Genomic DNA, 27,790 nt, shown 5'->3' with positions numbered 1-27,790 from the left:
ACATCCACAACCCAAAAGTCTGGACCAAAACTAATTAGCCCGAAGCCAATTGCATATCAAATCAAGAAAATTCATTTTGATAATTCATGAACTCACCTAAAGCCAATTGATGTTAAGGGAGAAGGCTCAAACCTTTCATTTTTAGAATGATCATAAAGAGCATTATTGTGTCCCAACATCACTCATCATCTATTCAATCGTTTTCCTTAATGCTCAATACCATGAGAGAAAAAACTGCATATTTATTTAAGGAGAACAGTGATCACACATTGATCAATTTTAATGGGATAAATTGACGGAAGCAAGATTTGAAGTGATCAAGGTTTTATTTTGATATTATATTAAATCATCACCTATCACAAAAGTTTAAACTAAAATAGAAAAGGAAATTAGAGATAAATATTTAATAAACTCGTATACAACTTCCATAATTATTAGATCAGCACTTGAATTGTTTTTTATAAGTATAAATTTAAAGGTTGTTGTTTAGTGTCCTATCATCTAATTATATGACCAGGTCCCGACGAGGTCCTATCTAGGTCATGGTAAAGTCTCGGTTGAGTCTCGACGAGGTTTCAGTAAAGTTGTGGCAGGGTTCCAATTACGTCTATTAATTTAAGAATGAGATGCTCAAACTCAAAAAATAATTTATAATTTTTAAAATTAGAAATTATCTTCCTAAAATTAAAGAGGATTGTTTTGGTGAAGCAACAAATACAGAAAACAACCGAAATTGATCATTTATCATCTTTAATCAATTTCATTTCCGGAAATTGATAAGTGTCACATTATCCGAAAGTAAACGAATTCTAGGATAATCAAACAAATAGAAATATGAAATGACAGCTGAGAACGAATACCTATGATAATAAAAATTAAAAATAAAAAAATAAAAAAAAATTAAAAAAAACGAACCTCCTCGTACGTATTTCATGACATAAATACTAAAATGCATTTATGAAAACCCATCATTTATATTTGCATTTGCAGCGTTGAAAATTATCACAGCTCGGATCGATGTAGAGGTAACTTCAGTTATTATTGCTCACATAATAGCCCCGCAACCACTTTCAGTGTGACAATGACATATCTCAGAACTGAGAGAGAGAGAGAGAGATATATCTCTCTATATTAAGTTAGGCTTTATTTTAGGGTAAAATAATTTTTGAAAAAATACTTTTATATTTTTAGTATTTGATACGATAAAAAATAATATTCAACAAAAAATATTTTTTCGAATATGCTGAAAATATCTCTTTAATTTCTGAAAAAACGATTCAATTTTTGAAAAAAGTCATTAGATCACACGTTTTGTTAATTTATCACTCTCCTTCACATGTTTGGTGTTTTGATCATTTTGTGGAGATTTTTGTAACCGAATATGTGTTGGTTTCTCTCTTTTTAATAGTCCCTGTATTGAACTATGACAGTGCATTTTCAGCTTTACCTTTTTCGCGATGGTTGTTGCTGGTTTCAAATGGGGTTCAGATAGGTTTGCCTTAATCTGTATTCATTTTGCTTGTGTAACCGTCTTATACGGCTTCTTGAGAGGACCATGTCATTTGTTTGTTATATTTTCTATTTTAGTTTGTTTTTAGTCTGTTGTTAGGGAGCTCACCCTATATTTCGTTTTTAGGATCTCCCACTTCTTTTTCTATTCGGATCAGAAGTGGTAAGGATTCTTCCCTGTAACATTTTCCTTATTCAATTTTTAAAAAAAGAACAGAAAAAAAGAATTGAGGTAATAGAGGGTAAACTGTGAGAGTTAAAATTCAAATTCATGATTTTATATCATATACTACGTTAAATTATTACTTATCTGCAAACTTAAATATTTTACCGGCCTTCTTTTATATATATATATATATAGATAGATAGAGGTAATTGGCCGACAAATTTAAACAGATAAAATTGGCCTTGATGTGCATGATGGAGCAAAATATTGAACACATGCCAATTAATTAAGGGAATGGCGTGGCAATTAATTACAACCAAACATGTTTGATTCCAGATTGGGAGTGCTTATGACTCATGATGCAACATTAACTATTTTTTCTTTTTCTTTTTCTTTTTTTTTTTTTTAAAAAAAAACAATTTTTTCAAATGGTGAATAAATTATATGGTGAATAAATTTAAAAAAAAAATACTATTTTTCATTTTTAAAAAAATACCAAATAAAAGAAAGACAAAAAAATAAAATAAATAAGGTTGCTTCAGATATTTTTTTATTTTTTATTTTTTATTTATTTTATTTTTTAAAAATCAAGTAAAAATTGACTTAAAATTGGACAAAATAGTTCGTCCTATCATCCCAAGTTAAAAATTATGACAGCTCGGATCGATGCATGAGGCAATCAACTTCAGTTAAAAAAAATAAAGTAAAAGTTGACTTAAAATTGGACAAAATAGTTGGTCCTATCATCCCAAGTTAAAAATTATGACAGCTCGGATCGATGCATGAGGCAATCAACTTCAGTTATTATTGCTTACATAATAGCCCCGCAACCACTTTCAGTGTGACAATGACATATCACATATCTCATAACTGTGAGAGAGAGAGAGAGCGAGATATATATATATATATATATATATATATATATATATATAGGTAATTGGCCGACAAATTTAAACAGATAAAATTGGCCTTGATGTGCATGATAGAGCAAAATATTGAACACATGCCAATTAATTACAACCAAACATGTTTGATTCCAGATTGGGAGTGCTCATGACTCATGATGCAACATTAACAATTTTTTTTTTTTTTAAAAAAAAAAACAAAATTTTCAAATGGTAAATAAATTATATGGGGATTTACCTGTAAACATACCAACCAACAAACAAAATACATCAAACACACGCATGTTTTTAATTAGATTATAAAAAAAAATTAATTAATTCAACCTATTAAACTAACAACTATCTTTAAAATTTTCAGCAATCAGTCTATTAAATCTTTATGTTGCTCTATCCATTCCAAAGAATAATATTCATGAATTTTTCAGATTGGATTGTTGCTCCTATCACTGGGGAATTTTTCAGCAACTCAAAGTTTCACTACTTTGATGGCTTCGAAGATCTCTTATAATGCTAATTTTAAAGTATATCAACTTGTAAAATGATAGATGAATTGATAGAGTTAAGGCTTGAACTTAAGATCTTTACTTTTGACATCATGTTAAATTACCAATTATTTCAAAAGTTGAAATTAATAAGAATATATAAATTTAATTATTTAATCATTACTTTAACACCAATTATATCTTTGAAAGCATTAATGACTAGTCATTTTCTTTCCTCTCTTTGCATTAATAGCCACCTTCTTATATAGGGACGGATCCTCTCTAATCCAAATGGATTGGAGGGGAACCGGTTCTCTTTAGCATAGGAGAAGAATTATTCAAAAAAAACTTTTTAGACAATTTTGCCCATGCTTTAACATGAACTGGCTCCCTTTCCGTCCATTTGGACTGGAGATGATCCAAATGCCTTAAGGTAACTTCATTTTCTCTCTCCCCAATTTCATTTGAATAGGAGAAAGAAAAAAAAAAAAAAAAAGGAAAAAGAATAGTAATGGTGTGTGGTTGGCAAAGACGGAATCAGAAAATTTTATGGGAGGGGGCTAGCCAATTTTTTTATTTTTTTTGTCGGTTCTTTAGAATTTGTTTATTAAAAAAAATATTTTGGTTATTTTTTATGAACTAAAGACTACTGTAAGGGCCAAAAAAAGTAGGCATTTGAAAGTAAAGGCCAAAAGAAAACTTAATGGCTATGGCCAAAAAAATTAAGAATAGGTCCAAAAAATTTAAAAATAGGACCAATTTTTTTTAACCAAATGACTAAAATTAAAACTTGATTTTTTTTTTTTTTCCTTATTTTTGGGGGGCAGACCCTCCCTCCATCACCGGTGGTTGGCATTAAACTCACAATTCCTGTGAAGCATAATAGTCAACAGTGTGAAGTGAAGTTGATTTTTGTTAGCCATAAACTTTGATCGATTAAAGTTGTTTGATTTGTCAAGCATATCCAACGGTCCCTGGCTCCGTGCACAGTATTCTCTAACATAGCACCGCGTGCAGCGTGGCTAAATCCATTGGTTGATAGCTGTTGTTGTGGCACCGACATAGCTAGCGACTGAAGGTGTGAATGAGGTTGAAGCCCCGACATGTTATATCAAAACTAATGACAAAAAAGGATTTGACGCCAAAAAGGATTTGATTATAAAAAAGAAGAAGAAGGAAAATCATAGATAATGATGTCATGTCTTGTCTGAAGGAGTGACAAAACAGGCTAATCTAACGCTTTTAATTGCTTGTAACCCAACCATGTGCATGCATTTTAATGGCATCAGGCCTTGTTTGATATAAGGATTGAAGTTGGCTTAGATATTATTTATCACCATTTTTTTAAAAAATTAACATCAAAATATTTTAATTTTTTTATTTTTTATATCACATTATTTATTTTTTATTATTATTCAAATAAAATAATCACTACAAAATAAATTTTTTTTACTTTTCTATACCATTTTTTCACTTTTTTATATAAAACATTCTTACTTCTTTTTTTTTTCACATTAATTTACATCAACTACAGTGTCTAGGCCAACTCATTTACCAAATACCACCTGAGTCAGTACAGGACAAAGATTTCTTTTAAATTTAGCTGAAATAATTTTTTTAAAACAGAGTATATAAAAATATTATATCTTTATTTTGCATGCATTTTTAATGAAAATGACAAAATTGAACAGACATATACTTTTTTAATAGAATTTTTATCAGCTTTGTTTTTATTATTTAAAATGCATGTACTTCTTTTATATATATATATATATATATATATATATATATATATATATATATTCCTTCAACAACTTAATATATAAAAATGTTATATATTAAGTTGTAGAAAATTCCTTCAATTAATTTGAAAGAAATCTATGTCAAAGTCTTGCAAAAATGAAAGATTGTTGCTATTGCCAATTGTCAAAAAGCAAATTGTTAGTTCTTGTGTTGGCTTAATTCAATTCCAAAATGCAGAGATTACTGTTCACAGACTCAAACACTAATATAGAATGCTCAGAATCCAATCTCCACCGTTCATAATGTAGATTCATGTGTTATGAACTTCCCTGCAAAATTTCAGCTCAATTGGACCACAAATGCCCATCGATCGGAGCTGTTGATCAAGACTGGACAGCATTTCTAGAATGCTGTTTCACCCATGTCCGGACATGCCTTCCCCAGGTCCGGACCTCATTTCTAGAGACTCAAATTTTGCTCCGCAAAGCCGTGTCCGGACAGCCCATTAACATGTCCGGACATCCCGTAAGTTTTAGGCCAAAAAACGTGATTTTAAGTGGGTTAGGTCTAGGGTTTTGTCGGGGGTATATATACATCATTATAGAAGAGAGAGGTACGAATTTTTCACCCCCATAGAGTTCGTCAGAGGCTGTGCTAAGAGAGATCATATGTGATGAGCGTTAAATTGAATCTCTTAGAGTTTTAGTTATTCTTTTGATAAATCTACGGTTGAGAAGTCTATCGGAGTTCCGGTAAAAGGAAATCATATAGAAGAATTGTGTCAGATGTTCTGAAAATGGCTACTGCGGTAGAAGTCAAGTGGGTCGCTTGTCGTGTACAAGGAAGAGTCAAAGGTTTTGTAATTCTTCTTGTATTCCTTATTCTTCTTATAGTGGATTGATTTCCTGGGTTTGGCTGCCCCAGAGAGATTTTACATTTAGAAAGTTCTCTAAATGGTTTCCTTTTCGTAACCAAATATCTGTGTTCTTGATTTTCATTACATATCTGTATTTAGTTGATTATTTACTGTTAGGTTAGATCTTATTCCGCATAATATTTGTGAATCATCTAGACATTTGAATAGGTGTCGTTTGGAGTCGTTTTTATAATTTTCAATTGGTATCAGAGCAAGTTCACTCTGTTTGGATTAAATTCTTGAGTGAGATTTGTTGACTCCTGTTTGCTATGAATACTTCTCAAAGGGAATATGATCTTATAAACTCCTTCAACAATTTGTTAGAAAAATTCACTCTTTTGAGACATCAATACACAAATTGTTTGGGGGAGTTTCAAGATCTTAAACATGTGAATGAATTTATTGTTACTAAATTGTTTGAATCACATGCTATAATTGATTCTTTAAAATCTGAAAATTCTGTTTTAGGTTCTAAAGTTGATTTGTTAGAGAATAAATTAAAAGAGTTAGAAACTCAATTGGAAAAATTCTGTAGCAATTCCCTTGAGAATATGTTACATACTCAGAATTCTGATTGTGATAAATTTGAGTTAAGTTTTGATTGTCATATTGCTTTGTCTTCTAACAATGTTTCTACTTTCGAGATAATATTTGTTAAATCAGAAAAAGTAGAAGACTCTGTGGTTAAAAGAAAAACAGCAGTTGCCTCGACCTCACAAGGTAAGAAAGTTAAGAAAATTCATATTGAACCTTGTGTATCTTAACCCAAATATAGAGTCGTACATCCTCCTAGGAATCTACCTCCTAAAAGGTTTATCCCTACTTATCATCATTGTGGAAAAGTTGGTCACATTCGACCAAACTGTTTTAAATTGAAACCTCATATGCATAAAAATAAAAATTATGTTTCTAGGAAAGAACCTTTGGGGTTATGCACAATGATGATGAGAGGTTTGTCTAGATTAGACAAGATTGAAAATGTTCATGTCTCTACACCTTCTTTCAAGAAAGTTTGGGTTAGGAAGGATTATACCATTCACCCATTGAGGGGGAATGATAGTGATCTCACCCAAAGTTAGGTGAATCAATAACATGCCTAGGATTGATTGTTTTGCTTATTTTTGAATATCCTAGAGCGTGTTATTTTTCTTTGTTTTGCATTTGTTTTTCGTTTGTGTGCATTTTTTTTGTGAAAAATTTCAAAAAGACAAAAATATGTTACTTTGATTGTTTTCTTTTCTTTCTTTTGTCTTATGCACCTAGATAGTCCATTAATTTCTCATGTTGCTTTTTATGGATTTAATTCCTTGCGTCTTGGAATGTTCTTAATATGCATGAGATGAAAATTTGTGTCAATGAACTTGTTTTTGTGGTTACCTAAAGCTTGAGCTTATGTGGTACATTTTGCCTATGCTTTATCTCTTGTACACACTTAAGCTTAAATTGAGGCTTTGTTTCACTTTATTTGTGAGGACTGTTAGGTAACCATATGAGGTTTTTGACTAGTCATATTCTTCAAATTGACCATATGCTAGTTGAACCTAAGGCTTAAAAATTCTTGCTTTCTCTGTTGTGATAAGTACCAACAGTTTAAGGACACTTTCTCAAAGAGAAAAATAAACAAAATAGTGAAACAAATAAAATCAAAAGATCATATTCCAAAGGAATTTATTTCACTGTTTCAAACTTGTGCAAAATGTTTTACAAAGAGAAATGTATAGGATGAGAGTGGTTAGGCCCTAGTATGATAATGTTTGACTTTTGATTTGATATACTTGTCAAAACCTCGTGGTAGTGAAACTTTCTCTTCATTTTGTAAGTTGAAATTTTTTCTCTTTGGATGGCTTACCCATACACCACACAAGCATGAGTTGAATGGAACATTTTCTTGGCTTGGGTTAAGCAATATGAGTTTCTAGCCATTTCTAGTCCCATGTATGTTTTGCATATTTGGAGCATGTTTGGGATATTCATTGTGCAATACATGAGTCATTGATGTGTTATCATTTGTGTTCATTTGACTTTTGAGGGGGAGAAACATGTTTTGCATTTTTTAGCTTATGGTTGATTATTGAGTCATATGTAGGGGTGCAAAGGCGGGCGGTTTCTAACCGCTAACCGTTAACCGCTCTAACCGCTTAACCGTATTAACTGCTAACCGCCTAACTGCTATAACCGCCTAACGGTTAGCGGTTAGCGGTTATTGGGTTTACTAACCGTAACTGCTAACCGCTAACCGCCTTTTTATATAATATATTTTTATAATTATAATTATAAAAATATTTATATATATAACATAATCACTTGATCATTAAATCACAATTTTTTTAAAAAATAATTAAATCACAATTTGAGTATTAATATATTATCACTATAATTTATATGATTATATCACATGAGATTGATCATTAAATCATTTGATTATATAATAACAAATTATACATATATAATATGACATAACTCATAAGTATACCAATTCATACTAATACAACAATTAAATATCTAGAGACTTATTTCCAATGTATGTTATAAATTTATAAGTCTATATAAGTCTACATATGAATATGAATAATATAAATGTATAATATCAATACTTAATCATATGATTCAATGACAATTCATAACGTGTATTGGGGCCACATTCCTTTCCCCCCTGTCAAGTGGTCGTATACCAAATTTGGGGGGTGTCTCCTGTTACAGCGACATGTCTTACAGGGGCACACAATAAGTTTGTCTGGAGTGTCACAGTTCCTAACTGCGAAGTCCACAAACGCTCTACATCCGTCTCTGTATTCCTTTGTACCCCTAGACTTCTTCATCCAACTCTTATCCATAGTGTTACTACGTACATTAGAAACATAAATATGTAAGAATTACGCTAAATCTAAACATAAATATGTAAGAATTACGATAAATTAGGGCCAATGGAGACCCTAACAGTGAATAAGTAAAACTAGGTTCATTACTTTTTTGTTATTCTTTTCTTTCCTTGTTATTTGTTTTTCTTGGTTAAAATTTATATGAAGTAAATTTCCAAACCTTAAACCACATTATAATACAAAATTAAAACCATTTGTCATGGGTACCGTACTTAAAAAAAGACATCTACGTTCGTTGTTTATTTAATAACATGTACTCTAATATAAAGTTGTAAAACCTAAACCAAATTATATTAAACAAATTGAAAAGGTTGTAATTTGTTAGGGGGCTCTAAATAAAATAAATTTAAGTTATGTTTTTGTCGCAATTATTTTTTTAAAAAATAAAGTTACATAATTTCAACTTCATATGGGGACCCTAAATAAAATTCATCTAACTAGCTACCTAGGTAGGTTTGTTTTTTCTTTTCTTTTTTAGCATTATGTATTGTTTATTATTATTTTTGTAATCATTTATATAAATGATTTATATATGTAAATCTATTTTCTATATTTTATATATTATATAAATGATCATTTATATAATAGCTAGGTTTGTAAAGCATACACAAAATTAAAAAAAAAAAAAAAAAATAGCTAATTTCAAACTACTTACCTAAAGACGTGTCTATAAATATTTTGCATGCATGGTTATATTGAACAATCCTACATTTCTACGTACAAACATAAGACACTAAAAGTAATATATAATTCAACCAAATTAATAAGTTAATTAGCTAACAAAATAAATTGAACATATACATATACAATATTCTATAAACCCATACATTACAAAAATCAAATTTATATACATATACAAAATTGGAAATATGCATTACTGCAAAGTGAAAAACGCTATGCCGACTCCAAAAACTTGTTTATCACAATTTATGCATAATTAATATTATGAAGCAATAAACAATTCAATCACCCAAAATATATAAAGCAATAAAGAGGCAGACACAAAGATTTTGGTGACGAAGAGGAAACCTTTTAGAAACCGATCTAAAAGTAAAACCTCTCCAGGGCAGCCAAACCCAGGAAATCACTATCAAAAGATTATCTAGAGATTACAGACACTAGGAACACTTACAACCCTTTGCAAGACCTTGGCTCTGTAAGATTGACAAGCCTACAACTCGTCTCCACGCTCACAATCTTCTTCAATGTGATTCTCCTTTACCGGACCCTTCCGATAGACTTCTCAACCGTAGATTTATCAAAGGAATAACTAAAACTCTAAGAGATTTAATTTAACGCTCACCACATATGATCTCTCTTAGCACAGCCTCCGACGAACTCTCTGGGGGTGAAAATTCGTACTTCTATCTTCTATAATGATGTATATATACTCCCGACAAAACCCTAGACTTAAACCACTTAAAATCACGTTTTTGGGCCTCAAACTTACGGGGTGTCCGGACATGTTAATGGGCTGTCCGGACACAGCTTTACGGAGCAAAATTTGAGTTTCTGGAAATGAGGTCCGGACCCAGGGAAGGCATGTCCGGACATGGGTGAAACAGCATTCTGGAAATGCTGTCCAGTCTTGATCAACAGCCCCGATCGATGGGCGTTTGTGGTCCGATTGAGCTGAAATTTTGCAGGGACGTTCATAACACATGAATCTACATTATGAACAGTGGAGATTGGATTCTGAGCATTCTATATCAGTGTTTGAGCTCGTGAACAGTAGCCTCTGCATTTTGGAACTGAATTAAGCCAACACAAGAACTAACACAAAGAAAATTAAAAACTATCAATATATATTTTTTTTAAAAATTATATATACATATATACCTGATCGATTGACGCAAAAAACGTGAGATAGAGGTGAGTTGGCGGCCGGAGATGAACTCGCCGGCGGAGAGAGAAGACGGTGGTGATGAGGTGGCGGCCTGCTCCAAAATCCGAAGAAGAAGCTGGAAAATGTGAGAGAAATATTGTTGAAAACGTGGCTGGAAAATGTTAGAAGAAGAGAGAAAATTTTGACTGGGGAGAAGAAGTTGCACTGCGCGCGCTGGGGAGAAGAAGCAGATGGCCGGCCAAGGGAAAAAACAGGAGAAAAGGAGAAGAAGGAAAAAAAGAGAAAAGGAGAAGAAGCTGAGCGTGCGCGTGGTCCCGAGGCAGATAGTAAAAAATTATATATATATATATATAATACACTTAATATATATTTAATACAAAGCTTAAGCTTTATAATATATATATATTATAAATCTTAATATATATATATATATATATATATATATATATATATAAATTAATTGATATAAAGCCTTATATTAATATATACTTGCAAATTATTAAGCGTTATATCAATTAATTAAGTGCGTACTTAATTTATATATTATAAAGCATATAATACTTGCAATTATTAAGCATTCGTTATATTAAGCTTAGTAATTGATAATTAATTAATTATCAGCTTATAAGTTGATATATATATCAACTTAATTATACGTAATATTAAATATATATGTGTAATATTACGTATATTTCTACCATGCATATTCAGGGCATGCATCGACCAATTTCCTTAATTTGGTTAATTAATTGATAGTGCATGTCCTGACTATATGAAATAGAGCATGGTGTTACTGTTATATAGCTGATAGCGTCTAGCATGCCTTTAGTGTTCTAGAGGCATATCTTAGCCATATCTTTTTTGGGTTTTGATCTTTCTCTGGGGACTCACATGCAATCTAGATTATGATCTGTTAGTCACAAAGTTCTAAGCCCTAATATTTTTTTCTCAAAGTTATTAATAATAGAATGAATTAATGTCAACAAAATTGTATGATTGTTTATACAATTGTATGATTGTTTACAAGTGTAATTACAAGATTACAATAGTATAAAAATTACACCTCTCATCTAGCAAATAATGCAAAGAGTGCTTGAAAAAAATTTTTATTATCAAATTTCTGTAAAATTTTGTTTTTTTATTTAGTTAAAATTTTAAGCAAATGGTAACGTGGCATTTTTGCCACGTTACCAATAAACATCGTAACGTGTAGTATTTTAACACGTTACAATTTAGTGACGTGGCAAAAACTAATAAACAGTTGCCACGTCACTAAATCCTTGCTTTTTTGTAGTGATCAGTTACAAATATCTCCATATAACTCTTATTAATACGATATAAATTGAAGATATTTCTAAAATGATCAAACGATAAGGTGGTAGAACTTAATTAAATTATTTTATTATAAATAAAATTAATATTGTTAAAATCAACTAAACAATATTGATAAAAAAAAAAAAAAAAAAAGAAGAGAAAGTACGAAGCATTATTCATTTCTCTTACCTAGCTTCTTGTGTACTTAACATCACTTTCCTTAATAATTAATCATGGATACGATTCACTGTTACTAGCTGTCTATATTAATGTGATTAATTAGACAATTAATTAAGAAATAACTCCAATAAAGTCTTCTTATTTTTTTTCTTGGAAGGGAAATAATTTCATACTCATTCATTAATAAAAGGTTGCGAGCAAGAGCTATTACAAATAGAGCAAAAAGCTCTGAAAACAAATCATAGCCAAAGCTAAAGTTACATATGTCAACAACATACCAATCAACCAGTACAAAACATCTGCTAACCCATGACTATTCTTCAGGTTTAAAAATAGATCTACACCAAATAGACACTTTCCAATGCATAGGTAGCGCTTATTCCTCGGCCTTGAGAATAAAGAACCCCCAAGCCAAAACTCCTTCTCCTAGACCCGATAGCTAGGATATCGTTCATATCCACAACCTAAAGGTCTGGACCAAAGCAGCAACGGGTAGATCAAAGAGAGGACATAGCCTTATTACAAGCAAAAAATATGAAAGAAAAATGAACAGGGAAATAAAGGAATAAAACGGAAATACAAGCAAAAATAGGGAATAAACCGAAATACAAGGAAAAAAAAACACTATGTGGATAACGGCAACTGGGAGGAAGTCAATTGCGTGCTGGTCAGAAACTGACGCTGAAGGTGGCATTAGAAGTTCATCGTGATGGGGACGCGAGAAAGACTGTGCAGCGGACGGTGGGTGGCAAAGTGGGCGCGAAGGAGATTGGCGTCTCACACAAAACAAACTAGGAGGAGAGTTTGAGTGAATCCCCCAAGAGCAGCACTCACAAAGTGTGCCAAACAAGCAACAAAAACAAATAACAACACACCAAGATAAACGTCAAAACAACAGGCAAAAAAGGAAAGCAAAAAAACAAACTAGAAAAGGAAAACAGAACCACAGTTGAAGATACGGATCTAGTGCAAAAGGTAAGATGGGCACGGGGGAAACCGGTTAGCAAGGTGGTGGGGCAAAACCGATTGTCTAAAAAGTTTTTTTTTTGAATAATTCTGCCCTTGTGCTAAAGAGAACCAGTTTCCAAATGGACGGGAGAGGATTCCCATCCCTATATAAGAAGGTGGCAATTAATGCAAACAGAGGAAAGAAAATGACAAGTCATTAATGCTTTCAAAGATATAATTGATGTTAAAGTAATGATTAAATAATTAAATTTATTTATTCTTATTAAATTAAAATTTTGAAATAATTGGTAATTTAATATGATATCAAGAGAAGAAGGCGGCAAGGTGGAGAAAGGGAGAAGGGCCACGCCAGAGAAAAGCGGACCAGAGGGGAGAAAGGGACAGCAGAGAAGGGGGAGAGAGGAGGCAACAGGGCTAGAGACATCAGGTAAACTTCTAGCACCCGTTGTGAAGAAGGCGAGGGGAGGAGGGAGGCAGCCAACTGCCTCCCTCCTCTCCAAGCCTAGAGATACCTTACCTATGCGGCTGCGGCGCTTAGAAAGAAAAGAGCTAGGGTTTGGGATTTCTAAAACGTCAACTCAATTGGTTCGTTAAACTCATTTATAAAGTCTTCTTATTTAAGCGCTTATTCAGACAAATAAGTCATCCACAGGAGGCTCTCGAAATATATTCAACGAATTGGAGCCAATCCCATCCCAACACAAGGTTTTGAGAAATTGACTTTTTGCCAATTCTTCGTGAGTCACGTTACAGCCTACTTAAGTCAAAATCATTCTGTTTGGTAGAATGTATTTCTCACCCACATTTTTTATAAAAATAATTTTTCACATGTTTACCTTTGTTTAAAAAAAAAAACAAAAAAAGTACACACTAGAAAGTAGAAACCTGGTCGAAGTAGAACTGTAGTCTGTAGTGTAGGAGTCCTTTTCTGTTCATATTTAAGGTGTTTAATACGACTGACCCACAAAACCTCTTCTTTAGCCAACTACATGGAAGCTTTCATGAAATTTCAACAACCATATATATATATATATATATATACGCTCAGTGAAATCGACTTGAGCTACATTTTGATCCCCAAACACGTCTATTTTTGCTTCCCTTCTAATCACCATCCACTCCTTTCTTTCTCACCAAATTTCCCACCATCTGCACCCTATATCTCTTATCCACTACTCAGTAGAAGCTTCAGAGTTGGCTGAGTTGGTGTTTACAAGAGCAAGGTTCATTTTGGGACAAATTTTTTGTGTTGGATCAGATGGTAACTGGGAATACATGGTAGAAGTATTTCACAAGCATACGGAAATTCAGAGAAACAAGACTGAGAAAAAGATAAAGTAGTTGTAGTCACCATTGATTCCCTACTCCATACGTATGCAAGTATAGAAAAGAAACCCACTTTTGGACACAGTAAGATAAGTGCTTAAGGGCATATTGTAGATCACGCGAGGGAGGAATGGCGTCGGCTTTGGCGGGAGATGATCACGCCAGGTCGACGAGCAGCCGGAGAAGCTGGGTGTCGACGAGCTTCCGGGAGGTCTGGACGGCTCCGCCGGACGTATTCAACCGTAGCGGCAGGCAGGAAACCGATGAGGAGGAGCTCCGGTGGGCCGCCATCGAAAGGCTACCTACCTATGACCGGCTGAGGAAGGGTATGCTGAGGCAGGTCCTTGAAAATGGCAGGATTGTGCACGACGAGGTCGACGTGACAAGGCTGGGGATCCAGGACAAGAACCGGTTGATGGAGAGTATACTCAAGGTTGTCGAGGAGGACAACGAAAAGTTCCTTATGAGACTAAGGGAAAGGACTGACAGGTACGCACTTGTCGTTTCTTGTTCCTTGTCGTTTTTTTTTGTTTGGATTTCCTTTTTGTTTCTGGGTTTGTGAATTTAAGGTTTTATTTGGTGGGTTTGGATTGGTGGCAGGGTGTCGATTGAGGTTCCTAAGATTGAAGTTCGCTACGAGCATTTGTCAGTGGAGGGGGATGTGTATGTTGGGAGCCGAGCGCTTCCTACTCTGTTTAATGTCACCTTGAACACAATTGAGGTATATTAAAATATGTTCCTTTTTAAATTTTTAATTTTTAAAAATTGTGAAACAGAGAGATAATTTCCCTTTAAGCAACTGGGAATGGCTTAACTTTGTCTTTTGGAACAATTGTTGCTGTGTCTTTTCCTCCAGTTGTTCTGGGAGGGAGTTTGTTAGTTTGGAATCTTTGACAGGAATATTTTATTTAAGCTTTTGCTGATAACTGTTTCTGTTCTTTCCATTTTCAATTTGTAATGGGCAACAGAGTATTCTCGGATTGGTTCACCTTGCTCCATCCAAGAAGAGAAAAATCCAGATACTTGACGATATTAGTGGAATCGTCAAACCTTCAAGGTATCTTCATGAAGCGGTAGTTTTTTTTTTTTTTTTTCAAATATGATTGATGGGGAAATTAACTTGCTTGCCTCGTATCTGGTGTATGTTGTTTCATTGGATGAAGTGAACTGTTCTTATTTTGTTTCTCTAGAGCATGGCCTTATTCTGATATGGTAATTCCAGGATGACTCTGCTTCTGGGTCCTCCAGGTGCAGGGAAAACAACATTGTTGATGGCGCTTGCCGGGAAGCTCGACAAGGATCTAAGGGTTTGTTTCCCAATCTCTTTCTATTTTTACGTGTCTCACTTTGCATAATCCTGCTAATTGATTGGATTTCTATACATAAACAGGCATCTGGGAAAGTCACCTACTGTGGTCACGAACTGAATGAATTTGTTCCTCAACGAACCTGTGCTTATATTGGTCAGCATGATCTTCACCATGGAGAAATGACAGTGAGAGAGACACTGGATTTCTCTGGACGCTGTCTAGGGGTTGGGACAAGATACGAAATGTTGTCGGAACTCTCAAGAAGAGAGAGAGAAGCGGGAATTAAGCCGGATCCTGAGATTGATGCGTTCATGAAGGCCACAGCAATGTCAGGCCAAAAGACCAGTTTGGTTACGGATTATATTCTCAAGGTTCAGTTCTGTCTCTCTTTTATGTTGCAGCATCTGTTTTTTTTCATCCAACAACCCAATTTAAGAAAGCTGACTTCGTAAGAACTTTTGACAGATAATTGGACTGGGTATTTGTGCGGATATTTTGGTCGGAGATGAGATGAGGAGGGGTATCTCTGGCGGACAGAAGAAGCGTGTGACAATTGGTATAAACGTATAAGCTCTTATAAGTATTTTAAAGGGAAAAATATAATTTAGTCCCCTAAATTACCAGCCATTTGTAATTTAACTCCTTAATATTTAAAAAGTAATAAAGTAGCTCTAAAACTACCAATTAGTTGCAAGTTGGCCACTCCGTTAGTCATCACCGTCAAATAGGATGAAAAATTCAAGAGTGCGTCTTCTGTCACCTTTTGTGCAACCCACACAATGAATGATAACTCAGCATGTAGCAAATTAGAAAATAGGTATGCCTACATCTGATTAATAGGGTGGCTTGGGTCCTTGGCAGCGGTGGATCGTGAAGCAGCACCAGCAGCGGTTGTTGGGCTGCTGGGTCTCTTTCGTGGGTCTCGCCATGACCCGCCTCCAAACCCGCCTGAAACCGTAGTGTCCCACCTCAAAACCAGATTCTAATGCCTCAAAACCGGATTCTAATACCTCAAAATTGGATTCTAATGGCTCAAAACTCGTTTTTAGATTCAAAACTAAAAATAACAGTGAAAAGTGAACCCTTTAAGAATTTTATCACCCTAAAGGTTGAAAAAAGGAACTCCGGTGTCGGAGAAACGGCCAGACCCGTGGGTCTAGCCGTGACCCGCCACCCCCATGGGCTGATGCTCCTCCAAGGCTGCCACTTCGAATTTTTTTTTTTTAAAAAAAAAAACTGTGAGAATAGGAATTATTATGGTATTTTGTTCTCATTTTAAGTTTATGTAATAGGCTGATGTGTCAACTGCTGAATGGTGTGCACAAAACAGGGGTTTTATGCATCGACCACATTGAAGATATTCTCAAAATTCAATATGACATCGTTTTGGCAAGGTTAAGTTACTAAAATGTCCTCTTGAAAAAAAAAAATCAATTTTAAAAAGGGTTTAGGAAACGACGTCGCAGCAGCTTCGTTTCTTCGTTTTCTTCTCCATACAACCGTACAAACGAAGAAGAAGAGGAATGAGGAATCTACACCTACGTACAGATTTTACCGAAAGAGCTTTACGAATTGAGGTGGAACACACATGGCTCTCTCCCTCTTTTTCTTTCTCTGGTTCATCTTCTCTGAAACATACATCAAATTTTTTTTTTCCTCTTATTCTCTTTCTCTCCCACTCATCTTCCTCCATCGAACCACCATGCATAAAATCACACCCCAAAATTGCCAAAATACTTCAGCGGGTTGCCGGTCTCTCCCACGACATCTAAATCAACGGGCACCGACCAGCGGTCCCGCCACCAAATCCACAGTATTCACCATCGGCTCAAGCTCGCCGAATCTTGCCACAGGTCGCCATCAAGGTCGCCGGGACTCGCTCCCTAAGGTTCGCCGAAGGCCATTTTTCTCTTTCTTTTGCAGAAGAATGAAGAAAGGATGCTGGAAGCCAGGCCCAGTTGCGCAGATCGCTGCGAACTTGCAGACCGGTGGTCTCTCCGGTGAAACTTCAGTCCCGCCAGCGTAAGTTCGCCGAACCTCGCTTCCTAAGGTTTGCCAATTCACTTCTCAAGATTGCCGACCCCGCCACAGGTTTGCTAAGCACTCTCCAGCAGAGACCTGCTGCTTCCGCGATCGCCAATCTGCGACGTGGTTCGCTCTCCGTGATCGCCAACCATTTTTTCTCTTCTTTCGTTTCCCCTCTTTCACTCTCACTCACCACCATAAAACCAGGGTAAGGATTTTGGGTTGATTTTTTTTCAGATGGGTGTCGATTTGGTTTGATGGGTAAGGATTTTGGGGTGATTTTTTTAGATGGGTGTCGATTTGGTTTGATGGGTAAAGATTTTGGGGTGTGATTTTGAAACATAAGAAGCAAGCAAAAATGCAGGAGAACAAATGCAAAGGAAACCAGTTTTGTTCTTCTGCATTTTTGGGGTTCTGCACTCAGTTTGTACTTCAGGTTTCTTTCTCTCTGTTTGCGGTGAATGCAGAATGTTAAATATATTGGATAATATATTAGAAGAGAGAGAGAGAGAGAGAGAGAGAGAGAGCGAAAGCACACAATGGACTACATTGTATTGACTCTAATAATAATAATAATGAATACAGATGCCTCTATTTATAGAGAGGCAAGTAACCTAATAGACTAAGAAAAGGTAAACCTAGTAGACTAAGGAAAGGTAAACCTAGTAGACTAAGGAAAGGTAAACCTAGTAGACTAATAATACTTAAAGAAGTAAACAATAAGTAATATTCTTAACATCCCCCCTCAAACTCAATGTGTAAACTTGAGTTTGGGTAAAAGAAAAGGGAAAGAAAAATGAATTTGTCGAAAAAGTCGCTTGTGCCGAAAGAGTTGCCGGAGTAATGCCATAAAAGTTGGTAGAGACCGATGGATTCTGCCTGAATTGAGCTATGCATTTAAGTTGGAGCTTGGTTCACTTGGTGGTAATTTGACTTGAAAACCATATACTATAATGAAGAGCTCGCCTGGTCGGCTGAGAAAAGTAGGTTCGGTTAAAAGGGGCTTGTTTGGCCCGTAACCCTTGGACCGTCTCACCTGAGCTAAAGTCTGTCCCAAAAAATTCTAACTAGTAGACAGTCTCGCCTGGTCGGCTAAGATAAGCAGGGCCAGTTGAAAAGGCTAATCATGCCTGAAACCCTTGGACCGTCTCGTCTTGTTGGCTGAACTAAAGTCTGACCCATCTAACTAGTAGACCGTCTTCCCTGGCCGGCTGAGCTAAGTAGAGAGAAAAATGGCCGGTTGAAGAGGCTAATCATGCCTGGAACCCTTGGACCGTTGAAAGGTCTGACCCAAAAATTCTAACTAGTAGACAGTCTCGCCTGGTCGGCTGAGATAAGTAGGGCCAATTGAAGAGGCTAATCATGCCTGAAACCCTTGGACCGTTGAAAGGTCTGACCCAAAAAATTCTCACTAGTAATGGATCAATGGCTTAGGAAAGGCTGTAGTGACCAGTGATGGCGGCATTTGACAAGGCATAAGTGGGCCGGTTGAAAGGGCTTCTTTGGCCCGAAAACCCATGGACCTGAGGAAAGATTGGTCTGATCCGAGAGTGCCTACCGCAAGAAGAATGAACCGGATTGAACTGCGCCAAAGAAAAAGGCTATGGAACCAAATTGAAAAATGCATTAACCAACTTGAACCGCACAAAACAAGCGCCTAAATTTGGAGAAGAATCTTGTTTTCTACCATATAGAGATGCCAAAAGCAAAAATAGACCACAAATTTGAAGTCAGGATGAAAAATTGAGTAGGAAACACCTGGTCAACTTTTTGAGTGGTCAAAGTCAAAGTCAACGGTCAACAAATGAAAAGTCAACCATGTCAAGGTGATGATGTGGCAGATCCGCTGACGTGGACCAAGTGATGATGTGGCAAAGGATGATGTGGCACAACTGACGTGGCAAATTCGCTGGCGTGGCACTGGATGACACAGCTTAAGGCTGACGTGGCAGTATGAGGGATTGACACATGGCTGGCAAAGAGGGAAAATCATCAAGCGCGTGAGGTACACGCGCCTCACCGGTGGCCGCACTAGGGCGCGTGAAGCCCACGCGCAGAGAATTCCTGCTGCGCTTGGGGGCGCGTCCTATGTCTTCTGGTGGATTTCTGGACATATTATTGACGGCCTGCGGCGGATCTATGGAGAGGACCGGCACCCTTGCTGATCAGGTCAACGTGGCGGCGCGTGGATTGAACGTCAAAAGCTTCTAACGGCGCGTGGCGGCACGTGGAGGTTCCGATGAGGCTGTACTCGACGGCTCTCGCCTCGTCTGGCCTGGATCTATCGAACGGAGTGAAAACCACGAAGATCCGACATAGGTGGAGGCCTGCGGAGGAGCGGCAGCCGCGCGTGGAGGCGCGTTGGAGCAATGGCAGTTGCTGAGGGCAGAGCGTGGAGGCGCGTGCAAAGCTGGAATAGGCTGAAATTGCACAGATCCACCATTCTGGGGCCAAGACACCACTTTTGGTGGTTATTTGGCCAAGAGGAGTCACGGTGGCGATTGGCTCAGGCAGAAATTGCCGAAGGAGCGTGGAGGAGCTCGGAGGGCCGATGGCTGTGGATCTTCCACAAATCTGTAGATCTAAAGGAGTGAACGAGATTTTAAGCGGAAAACCGCTTGGCGACGCGCCGATGACCGAAATTGGGAGGTCGCTGAAGGGAGCGCCGGAAAACATCAAAGACGTTTATTGAAGGCCACAGAAGGTAGCTCTGATACCATATTAAATATATTGGATAATATATTAGAAGCGGAAGAAAGAAAGAGAAGAGAGAGAGAGAGAGCGAAAGCACACAATGGACTAAATTGTATTGACTCTAATAATAATAATAATGAATACAGAGGCCTCTATTTATAGAGATGCAAGTAACCTAATAGACTAAGGAAAGGTAAACCTAGTAGACTAAGGAAAGGTAAACCTAGTAGACTAATAATACTTAAAGAAGTAAATAACAAGTAATATTCTTAACACTGAAGAACAAAAATTTCTTTAGTAAATAAGCTAAATACTGTGGATTCGGTAGCGGGACCGCTGGTGGAGGAAGATGAGTGGGAGAGACAGAGAAGAAGGGAAAAAAAAATTTTGATGTGTGTTTCGGAGGAGATGAACCAGAGAAAGAAAAAGAGGGAGAGAGAAAGAAGACAAAACTGACAAATTTTTTTTAGTTTTTTATGCTACAGTTCAGCCACGTGTGTTCCACCTCAGTTCGTAAAATTCTTTTGGTAAAATCTTTACGTAGGTGTAGCATTCCTCAACGAAGTAACGAAGCAGATGAACCCAGCGATTGCTCTGAATTCTGATCACTAGGCGTAAAGGAGCACCAACCCGGCGGAGGCAGACCATCACAGAACGGGTTTAAAGGGCTTTTTGGAGATGCTGGCGACTTAGGAGTCTTCCCATACATGGGCTTAGAAACAAAAGGATGGTTCAGAAGCATCTCGGCCGTCCACCTCTCACAGGGGTCCGTTGCAAAACACTTCTCAGAAAGTCCTTCCCATCCTCGGAGAGCCCTTGAGGTATTCCCAGCAACTGTTGGTCAATCGCAAGCCGGAGTTTCAGCCATGGTTCAACCAAGAACACCGCGCCGTATGTTCCCTTGCCAAGAACCCGCCACCTTTGCCACATCGCCATGAAATCCGAACAAGCACGGAAACACACAGTGAAAACGAAGAAACAATAGGGACAAGAGTGAAAACGACCTCGTTTCTTAAACCCCTTTTTAAAATTGATTTTTTAAAGGGCATTTTAGTAACTTAACTTTTCCAAGCCGATGTCATATTGAATTTTCCATCCTATTTGACGGTGATAACTAACAAAGTGGCTAAATTGCAACTGGTTGGTAGTTTGAGAGGTTACTTTATTACTTTTTGAATATTAGAGGCTAAATCTCAAATGACTGATAGTTTGGGGAGCTAAATTTTAAAATAGGTTATCTCCGTCATATAATATAAATAATTTGAATTATTATAATTAAGAGTCTTGATATAAATATGTGTTTTTGTATGTAAATGAGCGGGTTTGTGGATATGTATATACATATGTGTGTGATGAATGTAATGTATATGTATATTATAACATATAGACTCGAAATTAAATTATTTTTGATTTAAGTTAATTTATTTAATTAAATCTTAACAGTAATTAATTAACAAACAATTAGAATGATGCTGGTGCAGAAGAAGCATTTGTAATTATACATTACCAGCGTGATTGTTTTATTATAATGGGGGTGCAGGGGAGATGTTGGTCGGACCAGCAAAGGCTCTTTTTATGGATGAAATATCAACGGGGCTGGACAGTTCTACCACATTCCAGATATGCAAGTTCATGAGGCAAATGGTTCATATAATGGAAGTGACGATGGTCATTTCTCTTCTGCAGCCAGCACCAGAGACATTTGATCTCTTTGATGACCTTATCCTACTTTCAGATGGTCAGGTTGTGTACCAAGGTCCAAGAGAAAATGTCCTCGATTTCTTTGAGTACATGGGTTTCAAATGCCCAGAAAGGAAAGGGGTTGCTGACTTCTTGCAAGAAGTAACCTCCAAGAAGGATCAAGAACAATATTGGTTCAAGAAGAACCAACCTCACAGATACATCTCAGTTCCCGAATTTGCACAGGCCTTCAGCTCTTTCCACATTGGCCAACAGCTTGCAGCTGATCTTAGTGTTCCTTATGACAGATCCAGAACCCACCCAGCTGCTCTGGTGACAGAGAAGTATGGTATTTCAAATATGGAACTATTCAAGGCTTGCTTTTCAAGAGAGTGGCTGCTAATGAAGCGTAATTCTTTTGTGTATATATTCAAGACTACCCAGATAACAATCATGTCCATAATTGCCTTAACAGTTTTCATTAGGACCGAAATGTCGGTTGGAACTGTAATAGATGGAGGAAAATTTTTTGGAGCACTATTCTTCAGTCTGGTTAATGTGATGTTCAATGGAGTGGCAGAACTGGCAATGACTGTTTTCAGGCTTCCTGTCTTCTATAAACAGAGGGATTTCTTGTTCTATCCTGCATGGGCTTTTGGCTTACCCATCTGGGTCCTTAGGATCCCTCTATCATTAATGGAATCAGGAATATGGCTCATTCTTACATACTACCCAATTGGATTTGCTCCGGCTCCTAGCAGGTAAATGGGCTTTGATTTCTTGTCTATGGAAATCTGATTCCCTACTTACTAGATACTGGAATTTTATGTATCAAACTCATGGGGTTTAGTCAATGTTTCTTTCATTAACACATTTCTTCCTTCATTACTTCAGGTTTTTCCGACAGTTCTTGGCATTCTTTGGAGTACATCAAATGGCATTGTCTCTCTTTCGGTTCATTGCTGCACTTGGAAGAACACAAGTTGTTGCAACTTGGCTGGGTACCTTTGCCTTGCTATTGGTTTTTGTGCTTGGAGGGTTCATTGTTTCCAGAAGTAATTAATTCATTTCTTTCCAATCTGGCTGTCAGTATAATTCAAACATTAATTTATTTGATATCAAATTTTGACTCTTCATTTTGTGCCTGTAGATGACATTGAACCATGGATGATATGGGCCTATTATAGTTCTCCTATGATGTATGGACAGAATGCCATTGTTATGAATGAATTTCTTGATAAAAGATGGAGCAAGGTAAGATATCTTCACGGTCTAATTGTCTTCATTTGTTGATTTTGGAAATGCACCTACATTTCTTACATGCATATGCAAATATAAACTCAAATTATGCAGTTCTGACTCCATAGTCATCATGAAAATTATCCAAAACTTTTATCTATTGCAGCCCAATACAGACCCCAGTATTAAGGCAGCTACAGTTGGAGAAGTCCTTCTCAAGTCCAGAGGCTTCTTTACCGATGATTATTGGTTTTGGATTTGTATTGGAGCGCTCTTTGGATTCTCACTTCTCTTCAACCTGTTATTTATTGCAGCATTGACTTTCCTGAATCGTAAGTTATCTATTCTTATTTCTACTCAGAGTTTTCATTCATAAAAAGGAAATTCCTAGTTGACAAACCCTTTTGTGGAAATAAATTTCAGCTTTGGGTGATTCAAAAGCTGTCATTGCTGATGAAGAAAATGACAAGAAGAATGAGAAGTCATCCTCTGGAAAGCATAGAACAGAAGGTTTTATCCTTTACCTTTCCCCTTCTATATTAATGGTTCCCTCATTTCTCCGCTTCTGCTGGCATTTAGTTAAAATTAGCTCATCAGTAATTCTATTTCAATTAGAGAAGTAGAAATTTTAATGTTGTTTTCTAACAACCATGTCATAATTTTGAACAACCATGTTAAACTCAGAAATATTCCTAGCTACCTGCATCAATGTTTTTTTTTCCCTTCCTCTAGAGAAGGAAAATAATGAAAAAAAGAAAAAGAAAAAGAGCCTGAAATATGTCCCATGACATGTATATTTGAGAAGAATGGAAAAGACAAAGGTTTTGTTAGTTAACAAAAAATCTGGTTTTGGCTTAAGAAAATAAACTTCAAGGCCCTACAAAGTATTCAGGAGAAAAAAGCTTACATGCTTGTTTCAATGGTTAAGAGGTGTTAATCATCTTCTTCAATATGCCTATCCTTTTTGTGAAACAATTACAGGTATTGATATGGCCGTGAGAAGTTCTTCAGAAATTGTTGGTGCCTCAGATAATGCCCCAAGAAGAGGAATGGTTTTGCCCTTCCAACCCCTTTCGCTTGCGTTTAACCATATGAACTACTATGTGGATATGCCTGCTGTAAGTCGCTCATTTTAAAAACTTTTCATTCTCTGCCAAATAAATTCAGGTTTTCATTGACATTGTTAACTATCAAATGCCAATACAAGTTCTTGTCAAAATTCTTCTTAATCTCCAAACAACGAGGTAACAATTTGGCCTTTCCTACCAGGAAATGAAGAGTCAAGGGATTGAAGAAGATCGTCTTCAATTGTTAAGAGATGTTAGCGGTGCTCTTAGACCAGGCGTATTGACAGCACTTGTCGGTGTCAGTGGTGCTGGGAAGACGACCCTTATGGACGTGTTAGCAGGAAGAAAGACCGGTGGATACACCGACGGAACCATTACCATCTCTGGTTATCCTAAAAACCAAGCAACATTTGCCCGGGTTAGCGGTTACTGTGAACAGAATGACATTCATTCACCACATGTTACTATCTATGAATCTGTTCTATATTCAGCTTGGCTCCGTCTCTCTGCAGATGTAAAGACAGAAACGCGAAAGGTATGTATTGTATGTTGAACGGTCTTCTAGCTAGAATCAGTATCATTCTAGACCTTTAAGATTCATTTGTTTCTACTCACCTAAAGTTTTGGATTCCTATAAGGATCCAAGTTCTGAGTGTGCGTTTTCTGAATTCTTATTTTAATTTCTATTTGTGGTACAGATGTTTGTGGAAGAAGTTATGGAATTGGTTGAGCTTAAACCCCTGAGAAACGCGCTAGTCGGCCTTCCAGGAATAGATGGTCTTTCAACAGAACAAAGGAAGAGGCTGACAATAGCTGTGGAGCTGGTTGCTAACCCTTCTATCATCTTCATGGATGAACCAACATCTGGTCTGGATGCCAGAGCTGCTGCTATTGTTATGCGTACAGTGAGAAATACAGTGGATACTGGGAGAACTGTTGTATGCACAATCCACCAGCCTAGCATAGACATTTTTGAAGCTTTTGATGAGGTGCTGCTCCATTTTCTTAACTTCGGTGTTAAAGTTTGTTATTCTATATTTTTTATGCATCTTTGTTACAACATGTGTTTTCAACTTTGACATTGTGCTTGATGCAGCTACTGCTGATGAAAAGAGGAGGGCAAGTCATTTATGCTGGACCTCTTGGTCACCATTCTCACAAGCTAATTGAATATTTCGAAGTGAGTATCTGTTCCATGCTTTTTTTTAGAGTTGATCAATATGTCTAATTTCATTAAATTCAAACTAGGGAGATTTAAACAAATGACTTCCATTTCATTAGATTTTCCCCTTAGGGTTGACTAGCAAGAGTTTGCTAGGCATTGACTAATGTCTATAACCTATGCCAGGCTGTTTCAGGAGTGCCTAAGATCAAGGATGGTTACAACCCTGCTACATGGACGCTTGAAGTCACTGCTCCTACAGTTGAGGCTCAACTTGATGTTGATTTTGCAGAAATTTATGTCAACTCCTCACTTTATCAGTAAGTTCTAATCATATGATTATTTTGAAGAAGGTTGCTTTCTTACTTTCGCGGGATTTTTTTATATTTTGTGATTCTCATTTCTCTCTTGATGGTCTTTCAGGAGGACTCAGGAACTCATCAAAGATCTAAGTTCTCCAGTCCCAGGCTCCAAGGACCTCTATTTCCAAACCAAATACTCCAAATCTTTTCCTGTTCAGTGCAAAGCTTGTTTCTGGAAACAACATTGGTCTTACTGGAGAAACCCTCAGTACAATGCCATTCGGTTCTTCATGACTATTGTCATTGGTACATTATTTGGTCTCATCTTCTGGAACAAAGGACAAAAGACGTAAGTCTTGAGATTTTAGTTTAGAAAGTGATCTCTACTGATTGAATGGGAGCTCCCCTGTTTTATCTTCATATTCATTGCCATTTGTCTCAGATGTTAACTCTAATATTTTGTTAACAGTGACAAACAACAAGATTTGATCAATCTTTTGGGAGCCATGTTTACTGCTGTGCTTTTCCTTGGAGCCACCAATACTTATGCAGTGCAGGCTATTGTTGCCATTGAAAGAACAGTTTTCTACCGTGAAAGAGCAGTAGGGATGTATTCTCCTCTGGCTTATGCATTCGCTCAGGTAACTTTTATGCAATTCTTCTCTTTTCTTGTAGGGCTTTAATCCCAAAACTGTGAAAACAGAATATATCTTGCAAATAATGAAACTCTATTACACAACTACACTTTTTAATACTCTACTAATTATGCAGGTGGCCATAGAGACAGTTTACGTTGCAATTCAGACTTTTGTTTACACTCTTCTTCTTTACTCCATGATTGGGTTTGAGTGGAAGGCAGCCAAATTCTTGTGGTTCTATTACTGCATATTTATGTGTTTTGTCTACCACACAATGTATGGAATGATGCTTGTTGCACTGACGCCGAGCCACCAAATTGCCGCCATTTGTATGTCGTTCTTCCTCGGTTTTTGGAACTTGTTCTCTGGTTTTCTCATTCCCAGGCCGGTATGTTATTCAAACTCAATCTGTGTTGCATACTGCCCTCACGTATCTCACCATTTGATGATTTATGATTTTCCCTAAAAATGGCTAAGCGTTAGATAAAATCATGTCTTAAAAAATACACCCACTTGCATATTGTGCGTTCAAACCACCACGTTTTTTGAACACACTTCTAAAACAACTAACTTTCCGTGGTTTTGTTTAAAAACGCGTGTTTTGCCTCAAAATTGCAGGTCAAACGTACGCTTAAAATTTCACTTTGCATACAAAACTAACGGTAGTCTGCACATTGCAGCAAATCCCCATTTGGTGGAGGTGGTACTACTGGGCTTCTCCGGTGGCTTGGACACTATATGGCCTTGTGACATCTCAAGTGGGCGACAAAAATGGTGTCGTTGAGGTACCTGGAATAGGTAACGTGCCACTGAAGATGTTGCTTAAAAGGGGCTTGGGTTTTGATTATGACTTCCTTCCAGCCGTTGCCGTGGCCCATGTCGGCTGGGTTCTTCTCTTCTTCTTTGTCTTTGCTTATGGCATCAAGTTCCTCAACTTCCAAAGGAGATAACCAGCTTCAGTTACACAGTAGTCTCACAACTATATACACAATAGGAAAGCAACCGTGTAGTAGTTATAAACCGGGAAACAAAAAAACAGTCAACTTCCTTTTTTTTTTTTTTGCCCTTTTTTCTTCTAGCGTATTTCTATTCTTTTGTTCATGCTTCTCCATAAAAGCGGCTATATTGTCCTGCTCCTGCAGTGCAGACTGTACAGTAGACAAGCAAAATACTGTACAAAGACAATAACTGTAATCTTATATAAAGTCTAAAGACATTGAGAAGAGTGTTTTCTCTGCATTAAATCCCTTTGTCACGTAGATCTTAAGATTATCCTTTATAATCCTAAGATTATCCATTGTAATTCACGTTATATTATATATAGACACAAATTTTTTTTAAATTGGTTTGGAGAAAATTTACTTTAACCTATTCTAATGAGTAATTAGTGTCGTTCAACATGATTGGATTTTTAAAAAATCAATGTTTGAAGGAAATT

The 27,790-nt window shown here is 36.5% G+C and overlaps 1 protein-coding gene across 1 annotated transcript; it reads left to right on the top strand.

Annotated features, from left to right (window-relative positions):
- The first annotated feature begins 13,982 nt into the window (after positions 1-13,982).
- LOC132162099 (ABC transporter G family member 34-like) lies at positions 13,983-27,694 on the top strand. The gene is made up of 20 exons (XM_059572349.1): positions 13,983-14,724; positions 14,836-14,956; positions 15,204-15,292; positions 15,458-15,542; positions 15,626-15,916; positions 16,011-16,101; positions 21,805-22,705; positions 22,839-22,999; positions 23,095-23,198; positions 23,350-23,515; positions 23,607-23,693; positions 24,165-24,301; positions 24,453-24,785; positions 24,949-25,239; positions 25,347-25,430; positions 25,599-25,732; positions 25,836-26,063; positions 26,184-26,355; positions 26,486-26,740; positions 27,033-27,694. Exons 1-20 carry the CDS (start codon positions 14,366-14,368, stop codon positions 27,300-27,302), a joined length of 4,359 nt encoding a protein of 1,452 aa, XP_059428332.1. The 5' UTR covers positions 13,983-14,365; the 3' UTR covers positions 27,303-27,694.
- The last annotated feature ends 96 nt before the right edge of the window (positions 27,695-27,790 follow it).

The sequence above is a fragment of the Corylus avellana genome, chromosome ca9 (assembly GCF_901000735.1).
Source record: "Corylus avellana chromosome ca9, CavTom2PMs-1.0".
Lineage (NCBI taxonomy): Eukaryota > Viridiplantae > Streptophyta > Magnoliopsida > Fagales > Betulaceae > Corylus > Corylus avellana.
The sequence above is the reverse complement of the archived record's forward strand: the minus strand, read 5'-3'. Positions and strand labels throughout refer to the sequence as shown.

Excerpts from the sequence above, each read along its gene's own strand:
- LOC132162099 (XM_059572349.1), top strand. The coding sequence starts at position 14,366 with ATGGCGTCGGCTTTGGCGGGAGATGATCACGCCAGGTCGACGAGCAGC. Across the intron at positions 15,293-15,457 it reads GGAATCGTCAAACCTTCAAG|GATGACTCTGCTTCTGGGTC; the intron begins GTATCTTCATGA and ends TGGTAATTCCAG. Across the intron at positions 26,064-26,183 it reads TGGAACAAAGGACAAAAGAC|TGACAAACAACAAGATTTGA; the intron begins GTAAGTCTTGAG and ends TTTTGTTAACAG.